Consider the following 17101-nt stretch of genomic DNA (forward strand, 5'->3'; position numbering starts at 1 on the left):
CTTCTGAGGGAGTTTTCTCTATTGTTACTACTTATTCCCATTATAACTGCATAGTTTATTAAGTGTCCTCCAAAAAACTGATGCTGAAGCCTTGGTATCCCGCCTGGTGGATCCGGTTATTGAAGGTTGATCTTGAGGAGGGCTATCTTTGATGAATTTACACCGAATGAGCTATTGGGAGGTAACAGCTCGTTAGAGGCGGCAGTAGAACACTGGGCACGCGTCTGCCAAGGGCACCACTTGCCTCTTTTCCCACTCATTTCTCCCACTGCTTCCCAGAGAGTGGCGGTGCTCTGCTACCCTGTCAGGATGTTCTGTCTTGCTACAGGACCACAGTGATGGGGCCGAGCGACCACAGACCCAAAACTATGGAAATATGAGTTACAAGAAATCCTTCCCCCTTAAGCTGATGTATTCGACGTTTTGTTGCTACAACAAACCACCGAGAAAAACTTAAAAGGATGACTTACTTTGGCTCACAAACTAAGAGGCTTCGTCCCAGCATCATGAGAAGGCTGGTGTGGAGCAAAGCAGCTCATAATACAGTGGCCAGGAAGCGGAGAGTGAGAATGTCTGCACCAGCAGGCTTTCTGATTTCCTCCCTTGACCTGAATTCAAGCTCCAAAACCCATGAAAAAGCTGGAGATGGTGGCTGTGTACAGATGAGCACAGCACTGGGAAGCAGAGGCAAGACTCCCTGGGGCTTGCTGGCTAGGCAGCCTAGTCTAATTGGTCAATTCCAGGGCAAGTAAGATATCCTGCCTCAAAAAACAAAGTGACCCGAGGCTGACCTATGGCCTCCAAATGCACACAAACCACAAACAGATACACTGTACACAACAAATAAAACAAACATAATTATTAGCTTACTGTTTGTCCACACTGAAGCAGCAGTGCTCAAAAACATCTTGCAACCTTATTTTCATAATATGAGCAAAAACTCTTTACAGGTATCAATGGCAAATTAACCATTTCTTTCTCTCATATGAGGCCAAGTTTTCAAAGCCCTCCTGCAGTCAGCCATTGTGGTGGTTTGAATGAGAACGGCCCCACAGGTTTATAAGTCTGAATGCCTGGTTCCCAGCTGGTGGAACTACTTAGGCAACATTAGGAGGTGTGGCCTTCTTAGATGATTGTGTAACTGGGGTGGGCTCTGAGGTTTCAAAAACCCTTCCCAATTAGCTTCCTCTGTCTCCTGCTTGTGGATGGATCTGTGAGCTCTCAGCTACTGCTCCAGTATCCTGCTTGTCTGCCTATCATGCTCTCCAACACAACAGTCGTGGATTCTAGGTCCCACATTAAATACTTTGTTGTTGTTGTTGTTGTTGGACACGGTGCTTTGTAACAGGAATTGAAAAGTAGCTAAGAGGGCCACGCAGTACTTACGGAGAAGCAGAGACCTGGTTCACAGGCACCTTTGTCCCTGTTCCCCCTGCTCTGATAAAACCCTCGCACACCAACAGCTTCGGAGGGAAAAGGGTTGACTTTCGTCCCCAGTACAAGGTACACCGCGGACAGGAAGTCAAGGCAGGAGGAGCTCAGAACAGCTGGCAACACTGTTTCCGTAATCACAGAGAAGAAACCCAACCATTGTAAATTCTCTGTCTCCATTCTATAGAGTCCAAATCTCCTGTCAAGGGATGGTACCACTGTAAGGGACCAGCCCCCATACTTATTTACCCCAGGAACTCTTGAGGAATAAGAGACTTAGGGAGAGATAGATAGATAGATAGATAGATAGATAGATAGATAGATAGATAGAACGAACACAGGATAGACTCAGGTGGGCCTGGATCCTTATCCACTGGCCCAGAACTTTATTCCAAAGGTCTATTTATACCAATGCCAAGGGGTGGGGCAAAAGACCTCCCCCTTGCTAGTTACAGTCACCTGGTACCCAGGCCCATGGCCCAATCAACCTCTTATGCAGTCCTGCTGGGTACAGCCACTGGGAAACCTAGTGGGCTCCAACATGCCACCCAGTCTTATTTAGAAAATGACCCAGGAACATGGCTCAGATGCCCATCTTCTAGGTTATTCTAGATTCTGTTAAATTAGTAACACTAACTATCATAATTCCATTCCTTGTCAATGTGACTCCAAAACACTGCTTTTAAGCCATCCCACGGCTCGTGGCCATTTTATAGTATAAAATTCATTCAGCGTAACTTTAAAAAGTCCCCATCCAAAGCCTCTTAACTGTGAGTTCCTATAACATCAAAACAAGTTGTACACTTCAAACATAGAATGGCACAGGGTAAATATTCCTATTCCAAAATGGGAAAAACTGGGCTAAGGATGGGGAAGCAACAGTGATATTCTGTATTCTCTGTAAGGGAACACTTGCGGAGAGGGATCTCCTTGGATACCGTTACTGGGCTGGAGGGCTCAGGAAGTGGCCTTCAAGTATGAAAATCTCATTGCAGAGGGACAATAACGAGCGAAATGTGAAGGTCTGTGCAAGCATTCATCTCAGAGGCGAGGATTAGCACTTGCCACACAGAAGACTCAACGTTGGAATTATTGGCTCTTTTTCCATTTCCTACCAAGGGTTCTAGCTGCAGCTGAGAAGGGAAAGCAGATTTGGAGGGTTTTAATCCTCTATCCTCTGATCGCTGACTCTGAATACAGCACAGCTCAAAGATTCAATTCCTGTCCCTGCTCACAGGCATTCCCGGTGACAAGCATCACCAGCGCTGCTGTTCTGGTTGTAGAAGGAAGAGGTAAACAAAACGACAGGTTGCAAGACCAGAATCCCTCTCGGGCCTCCCCTCAGCCCCCCAGTCCTTGTGAGCTCCATCAAAAGAGTTCAGAGGAGACAGGGAGAACACAGTGTTGAAGGGAGGTAGTGTTTGTTATCAAGTGGAACAGAACGTATGAAAGTAAACATTACCAAGGAGCCACTGTAAGGGTGCATTCTGAAACAAACCCATCTTTAGGGATTTATTAGTAACAGGTCATAGGGTATCTGAAAACTCTCTTGCCCAACAACCACTCCCATGACATATGCCTCACCCCACCATGGGGAAACAAAAATCAATGTCAAGCTTCGGAGTCCTTGGAAGTAACTGTGGCATAGGGATGCTGAGCAATGAGAGGGCAGCCCTGGCAGTCAGCAAGAAGACCCTCAGTAACTGGGGGATGCTAAAGGAGTGTAAGATAAGGACTTGCATCCAATACATGTATCTGCTGAAGTGAAGCTTGAAAGTCAAAGTCTCTCACTTTTATTGCAGTTACTCATTCATCCCATCCTCTGGATCTGATATGCCCAAACACAGCAGCAAAATGCTATACACACTCCCACAATCCACAGTCCTGTGGCAGATCCTCTGAGTCACGGGTCTGTAGCTCAGGCTAATAAATAGAACCTTAAAAGCAAAGACTTCATCTTTAGTTGCTAACATCCCAGCTAAAAGATAATACCTTTAGAACACCTATGTGTCATTGTCTCTACAAAGGAGCACAGAATGAGTGCTGCTTTAATCCTAAATTTGGATGCTTGACAGTAGCAATAATAAAAACTGGCACAAGATTTTATTAAAAACAATCAATAGCTCGTTCACTTTTCATATGAATACCAGGCTGCTTGTATAAGCATGTTGATAAAAACATTACTTATAATAGTTCTAAACTATAATTACTCAAGTGACCACTCAGGATTGTGCAAAAGAATACCATACACAGTAAAAAATGTACTACAATAATATCCAAATCACAAACAATATTGAGTGAAGAGGGTGGTAAAATACACACATAATATGTAGATTTCTATTCAAAATTCTATGCTAGGAACTGAAAACTAGGAAAAATTAAACTCTTCTGTTTAGTCACATCATATATATATATATAATCATATCATATCACACACACACACACACACACACACACACACACGTATGATAGAACTGGACTCAGCCCCCAGACTTCGCACGCTCTCCTCCTCCAGGGTCGACCCTGGGCCTCACCCCCTCTGCCCCAGCCGAACTTGACCAACAACCACATCCAGCCTGGGTCCCACAACCAGTGCACCAGCTTAGTTGCACCTTGGTGAAACATTTTGTCCAAAATCCCAAAACAGGACTGTCACACATCATATCCAAGCTTTCCACCAGACAGATCTAGGCTTGGAACAGAAAGCACATCCTTGCATATCTCCCCACCCCCAGTCCCCTCTGTCTACTGACTTCATTACACCCCAAGCCATTTCCAACCTATAGACCTAATCTGCCCCCCCCCACACACACACACACCTACTCTGCTTCCCCAACCTGCTCTGTTCATAATAAACTCAGAACTGTTGTGGAATATTTTGATCACACTCTGACACCCCTGAGACTGCCCCATAGTTAGACCCTGAATTAGGGGGTGGAGCCACTAGATGACTGGAATTGCCCATAGAGAAGTCATAAATTTGGATCGAGAAGGCACACAGGAAGGAAAGGCAGGGACTGGAGTTTGAGTTTCCTCTTGGTTGTGGGATGAAATGTGTCTCTTGCACTGTCTCTGGATGAAAAACAAGGTCAGCCAGTTGCTACTCAGCCTGAGCTAGCAGGTTTTCACCCTAGCCTTTGACTTCTGAATCTTATTGATACATAGAACGATAGACTTAATTTAAACCCACATATCCGGCTGCAGCAGAGAGACCAGAAGCCTCACCAGAGTGTGGCATGAGTGGCCTTCAGGGCACTGAATGAGGGGCTGTGGGGCAGGAGACAATAATTAAAATATCAGTAGATTCATGTGCAGGCGTTAAACTGACATAAAAACTACATATGGTGTCCAACATGGAGGCTCAGATATCCACATAGGGCCTGAGAAAAATGGTCTCTTGTGTAGGCTCGGTGTACAGAGGTGGGGATCTTTTAAGAGGCTGTACAGCAGAGCACTTGAGCAGCCAGTGTGCTAGGTAAAATGCCTGCAGCATCATGGACACAACAGCTTCCCAGAACTGGGGTGGTAAATGCAGCAGCATGAGGGTAGGGCTCTCAGGGAATCACGGAGGGTGGGGCCAGCCTGACATGACCATTTGAGGTTTGTCTTGTAGTTAGAAAATGCTGCAGATGTGCAGATAGTCAGGTCTAGACCCAAAACACCTTTGAACAGTAGAATACGCTTTAAAATGTGCTTAGATGTTAGAGAAAAGAAAACGGGTACAGACAGTTATAGAAAAAAATTAAATATATTAAAAAAATAAATAAAAATTATAAAGTCTTTAAATAAAAGCTAAAGTAATGTAAAAAGAATAAGCCACATAAAGATGGAAAATACACAGAGCATCTGGATCCTGTATGGTGCTTTTTTTGACATTGTATTTTTAAATGCTAAAGTATAAAAGCAATAGCTGCTCACAGACATTGGGTTATGGAAACTGCTAAATGAAACCAACCTATACATTTTAAGAACGTCTTAACTTCAAAATGGAAGTCAGAAAATATGTTACATTGGGGGAAAGGTTATGCCTTTGTTTCCACAGGAAACAAAAGGTTATGGTTCTCTTCAAAATTAATGAAGATCAGATTTGATTGGGGAGACCTCCCGAAAATCTTGGCTATAGACATGAAAATAGAAATCAAGAAGGACCACAGAACAGGTGACATGTTTGCTGATCCCTCTACTATGGGAACAGCTCTGAGACATGACAAATCTTGTTGGCTACAGAGTCCTCATCACTTATTATTACATACCATCCTTTCATATAGCATGGATAGAGGTTTGGTTATACAGCCCAAACAAACTTATAAAGTTAACAGATGCCTTTTACCTGGTCAAACATAAAACAAAAAATCATCTTTAACGGACTTGTGCATATTGCACATTCCATACTTGTGTTAATGCAGATATATATGTTACCTTTAAAAGTTTGTGTTTTCAGAAGGAAAAAAAAACCAAACATCAATAAAGACAAGTAGTCTGGTGATCCAGCTTCTCAAAATGCCTCTGTTGCAGTTTCCTCAAAATTCTGCACACAGAATAACTTCAAAGCTGATAGATGAGATGGTCCAGACTCACAAATTCAGCCAAGACTTCAGAAAAGGTCTACACTTCGCTATCACACAGAGAATAAACACAAAATAATACAGCTAGCTCTCCAGGACTTGACCAGTATTCCAATTTACTTGGGGTCTCCTAAAGATGCCATTGCCATGAGACAACAAGGAAGCAGTCTAGAGAATACAACACCCTCATTCCAAAGAGGTGGGGTGGGTGGTTTTTGGTCCTGTGGTGGGTTATGGATGTTTTCCATCATTTAGAGGGGTTGGTTACAAGTTGTTATTGATAATGGTCAGAAAAATAATCTAAAAGGAGATTAGATTCAGGGACCTCTCTCTGAAGGGAAAAGAGGGGGATATAATATATAAATTATGGGAATCTACTTTTAAACAACCACTAGTCGCAAATATTTTACAATGGTATGGATTTTTGTATAATGATCAAATTTAGGGTTATTTTTGTTATACTACATATACATACATATATAATATACAAAATTTATATGTGTGTGTGTTTAATCTTGTTTAAGCCATTGTACCTATACAACCCATTTAAAAATGTAAAATTCTAGTCCTTGAAAGCTAATATGATAAACCATTTAAAATAATTAAGAAATGCAGGTTAGTAGTTAGTCATCTATAACAATCAAACTTGTAGTCATGCTAGGTATGCTTTTAAGGTTATACAGAGCTATATTTTAGATAGATAGATGGTCTTCAAACAATTCATAGACCTCCAGAATATAGCATTTAAGATGTTTTAATAACATAAGACTTTTCATGACAGGGAGATGCCAAGGTTTTTCATCAGAGTGAGACTCATCTGCTTCTGGTAGTACGTAACAATCTATTTCAAAAAAGAATGATGGGCATTGAAGAACCTCCATATGGAGTTTGCTTTCTTTATGACAAAGTTAGTCACTGGGCAAAGAAACTGCCCTTGCCTCAACTACTGACATTATGCTGCCCGAACTAAATAAGCAGGACACAAAAGAAGGTGACAGCCTAATTTTGCCAAGACAAAGTAGGACAGTTCTTCAAAATTCCTGCTTCATAGAAAAGTCTGTCAGATATTCTAGGTCTGTAGGCCAAAGACAGATGCCCCAATGTTGCAGAAGAATCTTGGGTGGCTGTCCAGACAGCCATCTGCCTCTTTAATTTCTATAGTCTTAGAAGTTGTTTGCTCTGCACTTCCTGTTTACTTGGGTAATATTATATCCTTCTTAGGCTGCTGATAGAGTTGAAGATGAGATAGTTATAGTTACAATTTTCCTTGTTACCAAATTCAGAAACAAAAAGTTACATGAGAGATAGAAAGTGTATAAGGTAGAGAAACAGAAAAACAAATTGTTTATCTAAGAAAATGCTTTGAGGTCTAAAAGGATACTTTTGCATTGGTAATACAAGTTAGGATAGGAAGTGAATTAGGTACAAAACTTTGGACTCACTAAGATAGGTTAGAAAATAGTCTTTCTCTAAATTTGCCAAATACAAATGGACTGGACATTGTGGATATAATTCCTACCTGTTCTTATTGTACACAGTTTTGCTATGTTAGAGTTAAAACCTTTCCTTTTTATTAGACAAAAAGGGGGAAATGTTGTGGGATATTTGTACACTGTGTGAAGATGTATTTGCTATGACTGGTGTAGTAAAAAGCTGAACAGTCAATAGGTAGGCAGGAAGTATAGGCAGGATTTCCAGGGAGAGAAAGGAAGAAGAAGAGAATCTAGGCACACAAGAGATGCCAGGAGACATGGAGAGGAAACAAGAGGTACAAGATGGAAGAGAGGTAATGCCATGTGATAGAATGTAGATTAATATAAATTGGTTAATTTAAGTTATAAGAGCTAGTTAGGAACAAACCTAAGCTATAGGCCAAGCTTTCATAATTAATAAGAAGTCTCCATGTCATTATCTGGGAGCTGGCTGGTGGGACAGAAAAAAAATGTGTTACAGAGAACAATCCATATGCCCAGGTCTCCTTACAAGAATATAAACAATGGGAAAGATCAAGCCAGTATCTTCTCTATAAAACCTACTACTCCTGTAGAAATGTCTGCCAATGAGAACTACCTAGATGAACTCCAGGACACAGAACTTAAAAGAAAATCTTAATTTCAATTTCATCAAAGAATTTGAGGGATTTAAAGAAGATACAAAGAAACAGATCAGTGAAATTAAGGTGAAAGAACTTAAAGAGAACAAATGCATTATTTCAGGCTGAAGAGTGGAAGAAGCACATCAAAGAGACTGTGGAAAGAAATACAAAGCTATAATTATTAAAACACAAAATACCACCAAAACCACAAAATACACCAACATAAATCAACAATACAGTGACCACAATTAACACACACTTTTCAAATGCTGGATGGTGGTGACACATGCTTTTAATCTCAGCACTTGGGAAGTAGAGGCAGGCAACATTCTGAGTTCAAGGGCAGCCTGGTCTATACAGTGAGTTCTAGGGCAGCCAGGGCTACGCAGAGAAACCCTGTCTCAAAAAACAAAACAAAAAGCAAACACACATACACACTTTTCAATAACAACTTTAAATATTAATGGTCTCAATTCTCTAATCAAAAGATACAAAACTGGCTGAATTGATCAAGACATAAATCCATCTGTTGCCTACGAGAAACACATCTTAGTTTAAAGACAGGTACTATCTTGGAGTAAAAGGATGTACAAAAGGAGACTAGGAAGCAAGCATTGCCATCCAAATATCTGATAAAATAGACTTCAAACTAAAACTAATCAAATGAGATAAAAAAGGACATTTCATTCTAATCAAGGGAAGACAACCAAGAAGACATTACAATCCTAAACATACATGCACCAAACTCAAGGGTGCCCAATTTCATTAAAAAAAAAAAAGAAAGAAAGAAAGAAAGAAAGAAAGAAAGAAAGAAAGAAAGAAAGAAAGAAAGAAAGAAAGAAAGAAAATCTAGTTCTTGATTTAAAACACAGATTAACTTCAATCTTTTAATAGTAGGTGATTTCAATGTCCTACTTTCTCCAATAGATGGGTCATCTGGACAAAAAATAAACAGAAACATCAGAATTAACTGATATCATATAACAAATAGACTTATTATCTACAGTATATTCTACATAAACACCAAAGGTTATACATTCTACTCAGTGGCACATAGAAGCAGAACTAAAAATAGATGACATCTTGAGATACAATAACAGATCTTTACAAACTCAAAAACATGAAATCACTCCTTATATTCTATGTGACCATAATGCAATAAAATTTGAAATGGATAGCAAAAAGAAAAAAATCTCTAGTAAATATACAAACTCATAGGGATTAAACAACTCATTAAAGAATGATGAAATGATAAAAGAAGAAATAAAGAAAGAGATACTTATTTAACTAAATGAAAATAAAACCATAAGACACTACAACCTCTAGGACGTAATGAAATCAGTCCTATGAGGAAAATTTATAACTCTAGGTGCCTACATTAAAAAAATCAGAAAGAGCACAACTAAATAACTAAAGATGCAACTCCAAAAGTTGGAAAAAACAAACCAAATCCAGACACAGCCAATGGCAAGAAATAATAAAAATCAGAACAGAAATCAATGAAATAGAAAAAACAAACAAACAACCCCGCCCCCAATACAAAGAATCAACTAATCTAAGACTGGTTCTTTTGAAAAGGTAAACAATATTGACAGACCCTTAGCCCACCTGACCAAAAGAGAGCCAGGACCCAAAGTGACAAAATAAAAAATGAATAGGGAAGCATTACAAATGACACCAAGAAATTCATAATATTTTAGGGGAATATTTTAAAAACCTGCACTACATTAAACTGGGAAAGCCAAAAGAAACAGCTGAATTTCTAGATTAAGGCAAACCACCAAAATTAAGCTAAGAAGTCAACAACCAAAACAGACCCAACACAAATGAGGATATTCAAATAGTAATAAGTTTTCCAGCCAAAAAAAAGTTCAGATTTCCTGCAGAATTCTAGCAGACATTCAAAGAACAGTCCTCAAACAAGAGACATAATCCTTAAACTATTAAAAAAAAAAAAAAAGTAGAAACATAAGGAGCACTCTTTGTACAAAACCAATAACTTTCTATTAACCAAACTAGATAAAGATGCAACAGTGAAGGAGGAGGAGGAAAGGTAAGAAGAGGAGGGAGGGAAGAAGGAGGGAAGGAGGGAGGAAGGGAAGGAAGGAAGATAGACTAAAGACCAATATCCCTGATGAACATAGACTCAAAAATATACAAAAAAATATTTTAAAGAATATGGAATGCATCAAAAAGATTATACATCATGACCAAGTTGACTTTATGCCTGAAATGCAGGGATGGTTCAACATATACAAGCCAATAAATGTAATAAACCACATAAATGGATTTAAAAGACAAAAATCACATGATCTCAATAGATGCAGAAAAAGCCTTTGACAAAATCCAAAATGCTATCATGATAAACATTCTAGAGAATGTAGAGCTAGAGAGAAAATACACACACACACACACACACACACACACACACACACACACACACACACACACACCAAAAAAGCTATATGCAAGAAACCCACAGCCAACATCATCCTAAATGGAGAAAATCTTGAAGAAATCACACTGAAGTCAGGAATGAGACAGGGATGTCTACTATCCCCACATTGTGCTCAAAGTATCAGCTTGAGCAACAGGCAAGAGAAAGCAATTAAAGGAAAACAAATAGGGAAAGAAGTACTCAAACTATCTCTAATTGCAGATGATATGATACTACAGAGATCCCAAGAATTTCTACCAGAAAACTTCTAGAAATAAATAAATTCAGAAACATGGCAGGACACACAATCAACTTCCACAAATGAACAGCTTTTCTATATACTACCAACATACAGAGAAGACCATGGACACATTCCCATTCACAATATACTCAAAGAAAAACAATTGGGAATAAACCTCACCAAGGAAGTGAAGGACCTCTACAATGAAAACTTTAAACCTCTGAAGAAAGAGATAAAGACATTAAAAAATGGAAGGTGTTATTGTTTGTATTTGCTCTTTTGGGGGCCTGCCACCCAGCTCCCAAATAAATCACACACAGAGGCTTATTCTTAATTATAAATGCTCAGCCTTAGCTTGGCTTGTTTCTTGTCAGCTTTTCTTAACTTTGTTAACCCATCTTTCTTTTGCCTCTGTATACCTTTCTTTCTTACTCCATTGCTGGTTGTGTAGCTTGGCGGCTGGCCCCTGATGTCCTCCTCCTTCTCTTGCTTCTAGATCTCTCCCAGATTTCTCCTTCTATATATCCTCTCTGCCTACCAGCCCTGCCTATCCTGAGGAGGCACCTGGGGTGTATCACGGTAGGGTGCTCGCCAAGCCCATGTGGTGGTGTATGCCTGTAATTCTAGCATTTGAGGTGGAGACCTGAGGATGAGAAGCTCAACATCGTCCTCAATGCACAGTGAGTTTGAGGGCAGTTTGGGCTACACAAGACCCTACCTCCAAGCATAGCTAACTAACTAACTAAATAAATAAATAAATAATTGTGCCTTAATGAAATATATTCATCTCTACCTACCTTAGCAGATCCTAACTGGTAAGCTTCCATGTTTTCTGAGGTCTCAGAAAGAGAGCGTTTGTCTTTTGCAGTCTCCTTTCTCTCTCTTTCCGAAATTGACACCAGCCAAAAAAATCTGCCCTTAACACCGTGGGCATTCTCAGAGTCTCTGAAGAGGTCCTGTCCCACCCCCATGTAACACCCCTTACAAGTCCATGGCTGAGCTTGTCTTTTCTGTCTTTACTTTGGACTCAGAAGCTTAAAACGATAACACAAGTGTAAAGTTGGAAATGCCCTTCATCCTCTTTCCAACTCCCTATCACTGGGGGAGTCCATAAAAAACAAGAGTCAGTTGTCCCATGTTGATTAACATGTCTTCAAGTAGAATTACAGTCCTTAGGGGCTTTTTTTTTGGGGGGGGGTGTAGTTAGTTTGTTTTATAGCACATAGTGCCTTGGCTGCTGTGGGTGCCAAACAAACATGACAATAAATATTTAACAAGGTCTATTCCAGCACAGGCAGGAAACAGTGCGCAAATGAAAACCCCTCTTGTCTAGGAAGCAAGCCAGGGAGGAAAACCAGTGGGAAAAAACCAAACATTAAGCCGGGGCGGGCGGTGGTGATGCACGCCTTTAATTCCAGCACTCGGGAGGCAGAGGCAGGAGGATCTCCGTGAGTTCGAGGCCAGCCTGGTCTACAGAGCCACACAGAGAAACCCTGTCTCAGTAAACCAAAAAGAAAAAGAAAACCAAACGTAACGTTAGTGCTGAAAAGGCCTTCCCAGGAAGGGAAAGGAGGCTCATGGAGGGGTCTCAGCGACCCGCCACCCTCCTGCGGCTACGCTCCAACCAAAGCCAATGGAGCCGGAGGCGGTTTTCACTGCCAGGCAGCGTGCGGAGGCAGGGTAGACCAAGGCTCTGGAGGACGGGGGAGGTGGGGCGGGACTGTGGCCTCTCCCCCGCGCCGCCCACCTCCCTCTACCGACCCGGCCCCAGCCTCACCCCTAACTCATCTACCAGCCTGCAGTTCCGTCCCGCGGCCAGCAGGTCTGTTTCCATGGGACTACAGCGCTTTAAACCAACCCGCTCGCCCGCCGGGCTGCTCCTGTACGCAGGCGCACCCGAGGTGAGGCATGCCGGGAATTGTAGTTTTCCCTGCCCAGCAGGGCCCTCCGCATGGGGAGGGACCCTAGCGGGACTCCCTCAGAGCGTCGGGAAACGCGCCGCCGCCACGTGATCCGGATGACGCCATGCTCCATTGTGCTCCCAGCAGGGCATGCTGGGAAACGTAGTTGCTGCCCTCTCCCGCTGTGTCCGCTTTGCCTAGACAACCCACCCGGCTTACTTTGCAGGAAGCAAGAGCCCAGGATGAGGCGTTTTCAGTTGTAGGAGGACCAAAGGATCAAGTAACTTTCGAATGATGGGAAATTAAGTTTTTTTTGCTAAGGAGAATAAAAATGAAATACACACACACACACACACACACACACACACACACACACACACACACACAAAATCAGCTTGTTCTTGTAAAAGGAATCCAACCCGACCCTCTTTCATAATGATCGGGTGGACAGTAAGCCACACGAAGCTATTCTCTAATTTTCTGTCTCTTCAGCATAAATTATGACACCCTGTTGACAGGTAAATGAAAAGAGAGAGAAGGCGGGAGGGAGGAAGGGAGGGAGAGGGAAGACAGGGAAAAAGAGGGAATGAGAATAAAAGATGTTTCTCGGTTTTGCTGTAAAAGTGTTTAGACTCCACGAAAAACCTTCTATAGTGAAAGAACGTGGTATTCAACTTCACTTGAGTTTTGGCGCACAGGACCAAACACTGTGTACCACCCGCAGGGCAATTAAAGCCCTTCTTCCTCCTGGCTGATAAACCAGCTCTCTAATAAACCTAGTCAAATCCGAGGTCCGGTCTCCTTTACTTAGCAGGTGTCTTGACAGAATTGATTCTGCCGTTCTGATTCTTGTGGTGGCTGGGACCTCCTGAGCCGGGAAGACTGCCTGCCCATCAAGTCACAGCTGTTAAGACACATTCATAAGACTGGGACTTGCCCATGAAAAGAAATAAAGCTTCAAACATGAAAGGTGAAAAGTTATTTTCAAGCATTAGTATATATACAAAAAAAAAAAAAAGCTGACGATTTTCAATGTGTCTATGATTTTCCTTCCAATCGCCTACGATGTTTCTGTGGAACCAACAGATGAAGGACGCGTGTCAGCACTCCGCAGAAAAGCCTCAGGCTTTGGTGCAGTGAGAACATTCACCTCCAGTCTCCCTGTTAAGTCAGGGAGCTAAACTGAATAAATTTAGTGCTTTTCACTTCCTTTCTCCTATCTATCCTCTGTCAAATAAGAGTTTAAGTGAAACAATTACAAAGTCAGATAAATGAATTTAAAATCTTCAATATTGAGTAAATTTATCAGCCAAAGATTCAGTTTCCCTTTAGCTTTTTTCCTTTTCATACTTTAAGTATATCTTACTTGCACTCTTACTCTGTGGCTGGCTGGGTCACTAGCCCCTGATGTCCTCCTCTCCTTGTTCTCTTGCTCTTCCTTCCTCTCCTTCCAGATTTCTCCTTCTTATTCTCTCTGCCTGCTAATGCTGCCTGTCCTTTCTCCTGCCTCCCTATTGGCTATTCAAGTCTTTATTAGACCATCAGGTGTTTTAGACAGGCACAGTAACACAGCTTCACAGAGTTAAACAAATGCAACATAAAGGAATGCCACACATCTTTGCATCACTAAACAAATGTTCCCCAGCATAAACAAATGTAACACATCTGAAAATAATACTCTACAATCTGCTTCTTCCAGAGATGGCACTGGTTTGGCATGGCTGTAGCCACAAAAATGGCAGCAAAGCTCCCTGCAGCACTTTCCCTCAGATTGAATTGTATTCCCTGGACAAAGAAATGCAAACACAGAAATCAACGCCTTCATCTCTTATGACATGGAAAAACAAGAATGGCAAATGAATTTGCCAGTTCCTCACTTTATATAGGCTATCTAGATCTTTTGGCAAATATCAACATTGGGTATAGACATTAGGACTTGAAGGAATCTTTGTTAATTGAAGCATGATCCTACTTAGTCTTAATAAAAACCCAGAGTCAGATATCAGGGTGAAAGCTGAAAGATCAGAGAAGCAAAGGAGCAGCCACAGTCAGTTCTTACCTCTCTGAATTCTTAGACCAAAAGTGGGGAGATTCTGTCTCTACAAATCCTCAGACTCAATGGGTGAGATCTTGTCCCGACCTGCTTTATATTCCTGTCTCTACCTCCCTAGTGCTGGGATTAAAGGTGTGAGGCACCACCAACTGGCTCTGTTTCTCTTTTAGACTGGTTCAATCTCATGTAGCCCAGGGTGGCCTTGAGCTCCTGATCCTCCTGCTTCCTCTTTCCAAGTGCTGGGATTAAATGTGTGTGCTACCACCGCCTGACCTCTATGGTTAACTAGTGGCTGCTCTGCTCTCTGATCTCCAGGCAAGCTTTATTTGTCACAACACAAACAAAATATCACCACACAACAGTTAATGAACCAGTAAATCAGCCCCAGGCTTCAAATATAGACCTGTGAATTGAATTGGCCAACAGTTAAGTGGTCCTTATGAGGGCTTTGTCCCTCAGCTCCACCAATTAGGTTTTGTGGTCAGGTAGGTTTTCATTTTGTTCTTACAAGTCAAGTAATCATTACGGCAACATTGCTACAGCTGTTTTACATTTTTCAAGACTGAAGTACTCCCTTATTGCTGTTATTTTACTTTTTTGGGGGGCCCGCCACCCAGCTCCCAAATAAATCACTCACAGAGGCTTATTCTTAATTATGAATGCCCGGCCTTAGCTTGGCTTAGTTTCTAGCCAGCTTAACTTATCCTGACTACTTTTTGCCTTTGGGCTTTTCCCTTCCTATTCCTAAATACCTTTCTTTGTTTCTTACTCTGTGGTTGGCTGATTGTGTAGCTGGTAGCTGGCCCCTGGAGTCTTCTTCCTTCTCTGGCTCCTAGATCTTAGATCTCTCCTCCCAGATTTCTCCTTCTATATATATATTCTCTGCCTGCCACCAAGCCTATCCTTTCTCCTGTCTCACTAGTGGTCGTTCAGTTCTTTATTAGACCATCAGGTGTTTTACACAGGCACAGTAACACAGCTTCACAGAGTTAAACAAATGCAACATAAACAAAAGTAACACACCTTAAAATAATATTCTACTGCATTCCTTTAGTTTCAGTATATTGACATCATCACTAAAAGGAAGAAACGGGCCTATGAAATGGGTCAGTAAGCAAAGATGTCTTTGGCCAAGTCTGATGACCTGAGTCCAAACCCCAGGCCCCACATGCTGGAGGGACAGAACTGACTCCAGCAAGTTGTTCTATCACATCCATACCCACACTGTGTTTCATGTGTGACACCTCCCCCCCATATGCACAGAAAAGTCAACTAATAAATGTAATAAAAAGAGAGGTACAGGAATGTTGTTTAAATTGCTGCACATACACCAGCTGCCCAATATTTTTGAATGAATAAAAACAGTGGCATTGTGAAGTCTTTTTCTTGTTTTGTTTTCATATGATGCTGTTCAAATCTTAGATAGTCTTTTAATTTAAAAAAAAAAAAAAAAACAACCCAGAGCCAGATATTGGGGTGAAAGCTGAAAGTTCAGAGAAGCAAAGCAAGCCACAGCCAACCTCACCTCACCAACTCCTCAGCTGATCTTGTTTCCTCAGACTGAAGTCCTCTGAGTCCTCACTCAAATGGGTCTCAGCTGAACTGCTTTAGTTCCTGTTTGCTCATGCCATCCCTTCCTGGGATTAAAGATGTGTGTGCTTCCCAGTACTGGGATTAAAGGTGTGTGCCACCACTGCCTGGCTCTGCTCCCAGTGTGGCCTTGAACTCACAGAGATCCAGATGGCCCTCTGCCTCCTGAGTGATAGGAGTAAGGGTGTGTGCCACCACTGTCTGGCCTCTATGTTTAATCTAGCGGCTGGCTCTGTCCTCTGATCCTCTGTCAAGCTTTATTGGGCACACAATACATCACCACAGTATGATATTCAGGTGTTTTTTTTTTTTTAACCATTATTGGAAAGATTATTCCTTCCCTGTTGAATTTCCTTGCACCTTAAAAAGTCAGTTGAACAAGGCTAAATGCTCTATTTCCTGCTTCTTCTGATTTACTGATCTATGTGTTCATCTTGTAGCCAGAACTATACTGTTTCTAGTTAGTGGGTACAAAGTTGATTTTGAAATCAGGATACATGTGAAGAACTTTGCTAGTACTAAGGAATTGGGCCTCAGACCCTGACAAATATCAAAACACCATGTTCAAGTGCTTGTTATAAAGTATACAAAGTGCCTGTTACAGATAACATGTCCACATCCTCCCATAGACTGCTTATGATACCACATGCAATTAAACATTATGTAAATCATTATTATGCTATATTATTCAGGAAATAATGACAAAAGGTCTGTATATATTCATTCCGGATATATTTGTTTTTCTAAGTATTACCCACCCATGATTGATTAAATTTGTATGTGTGGAA

The 17101-nt window shown here is 41.4% G+C and overlaps 1 protein-coding gene across 14 annotated transcripts in view; it reads right to left on the minus strand.

Moving 5' to 3' along the window:
* Ccdc150 (coiled-coil domain containing 150) overlaps positions 1-14174 on the minus strand; it is a 96458-nt gene extending 82284 nt beyond the window's left edge. For 3 of the 14 annotated variants that reach the window (XR_013044164.1, XM_076550388.1, XM_076550387.1), the window contains exon 1: positions 12666-12818. Coding sequence is in view for 4 of the 14 variants with exons in the window: in XM_076550388.1 (XP_076406503.1) it covers positions 12666-12803 (138 nt within the window). In the remaining 10 variants the exon portion in view is untranslated. Of the gene's footprint in view, positions 1-12546; positions 12819-14036 lie in introns of those variants that run through there. The other 11 variants (XR_013044166.1, XM_076550390.1, XR_013044167.1 and 8 more) reach the window with 7 other exon arrangements.
* Positions 14175-17101: the final 2927 nt, after the last annotated feature.

This window comes from Peromyscus maniculatus, chromosome 13, assembly GCF_049852395.1.
Source record: "Peromyscus maniculatus bairdii isolate BWxNUB_F1_BW_parent chromosome 13, HU_Pman_BW_mat_3.1, whole genome shotgun sequence".
Lineage (NCBI taxonomy): Eukaryota > Metazoa > Chordata > Mammalia > Rodentia > Cricetidae > Peromyscus > Peromyscus maniculatus.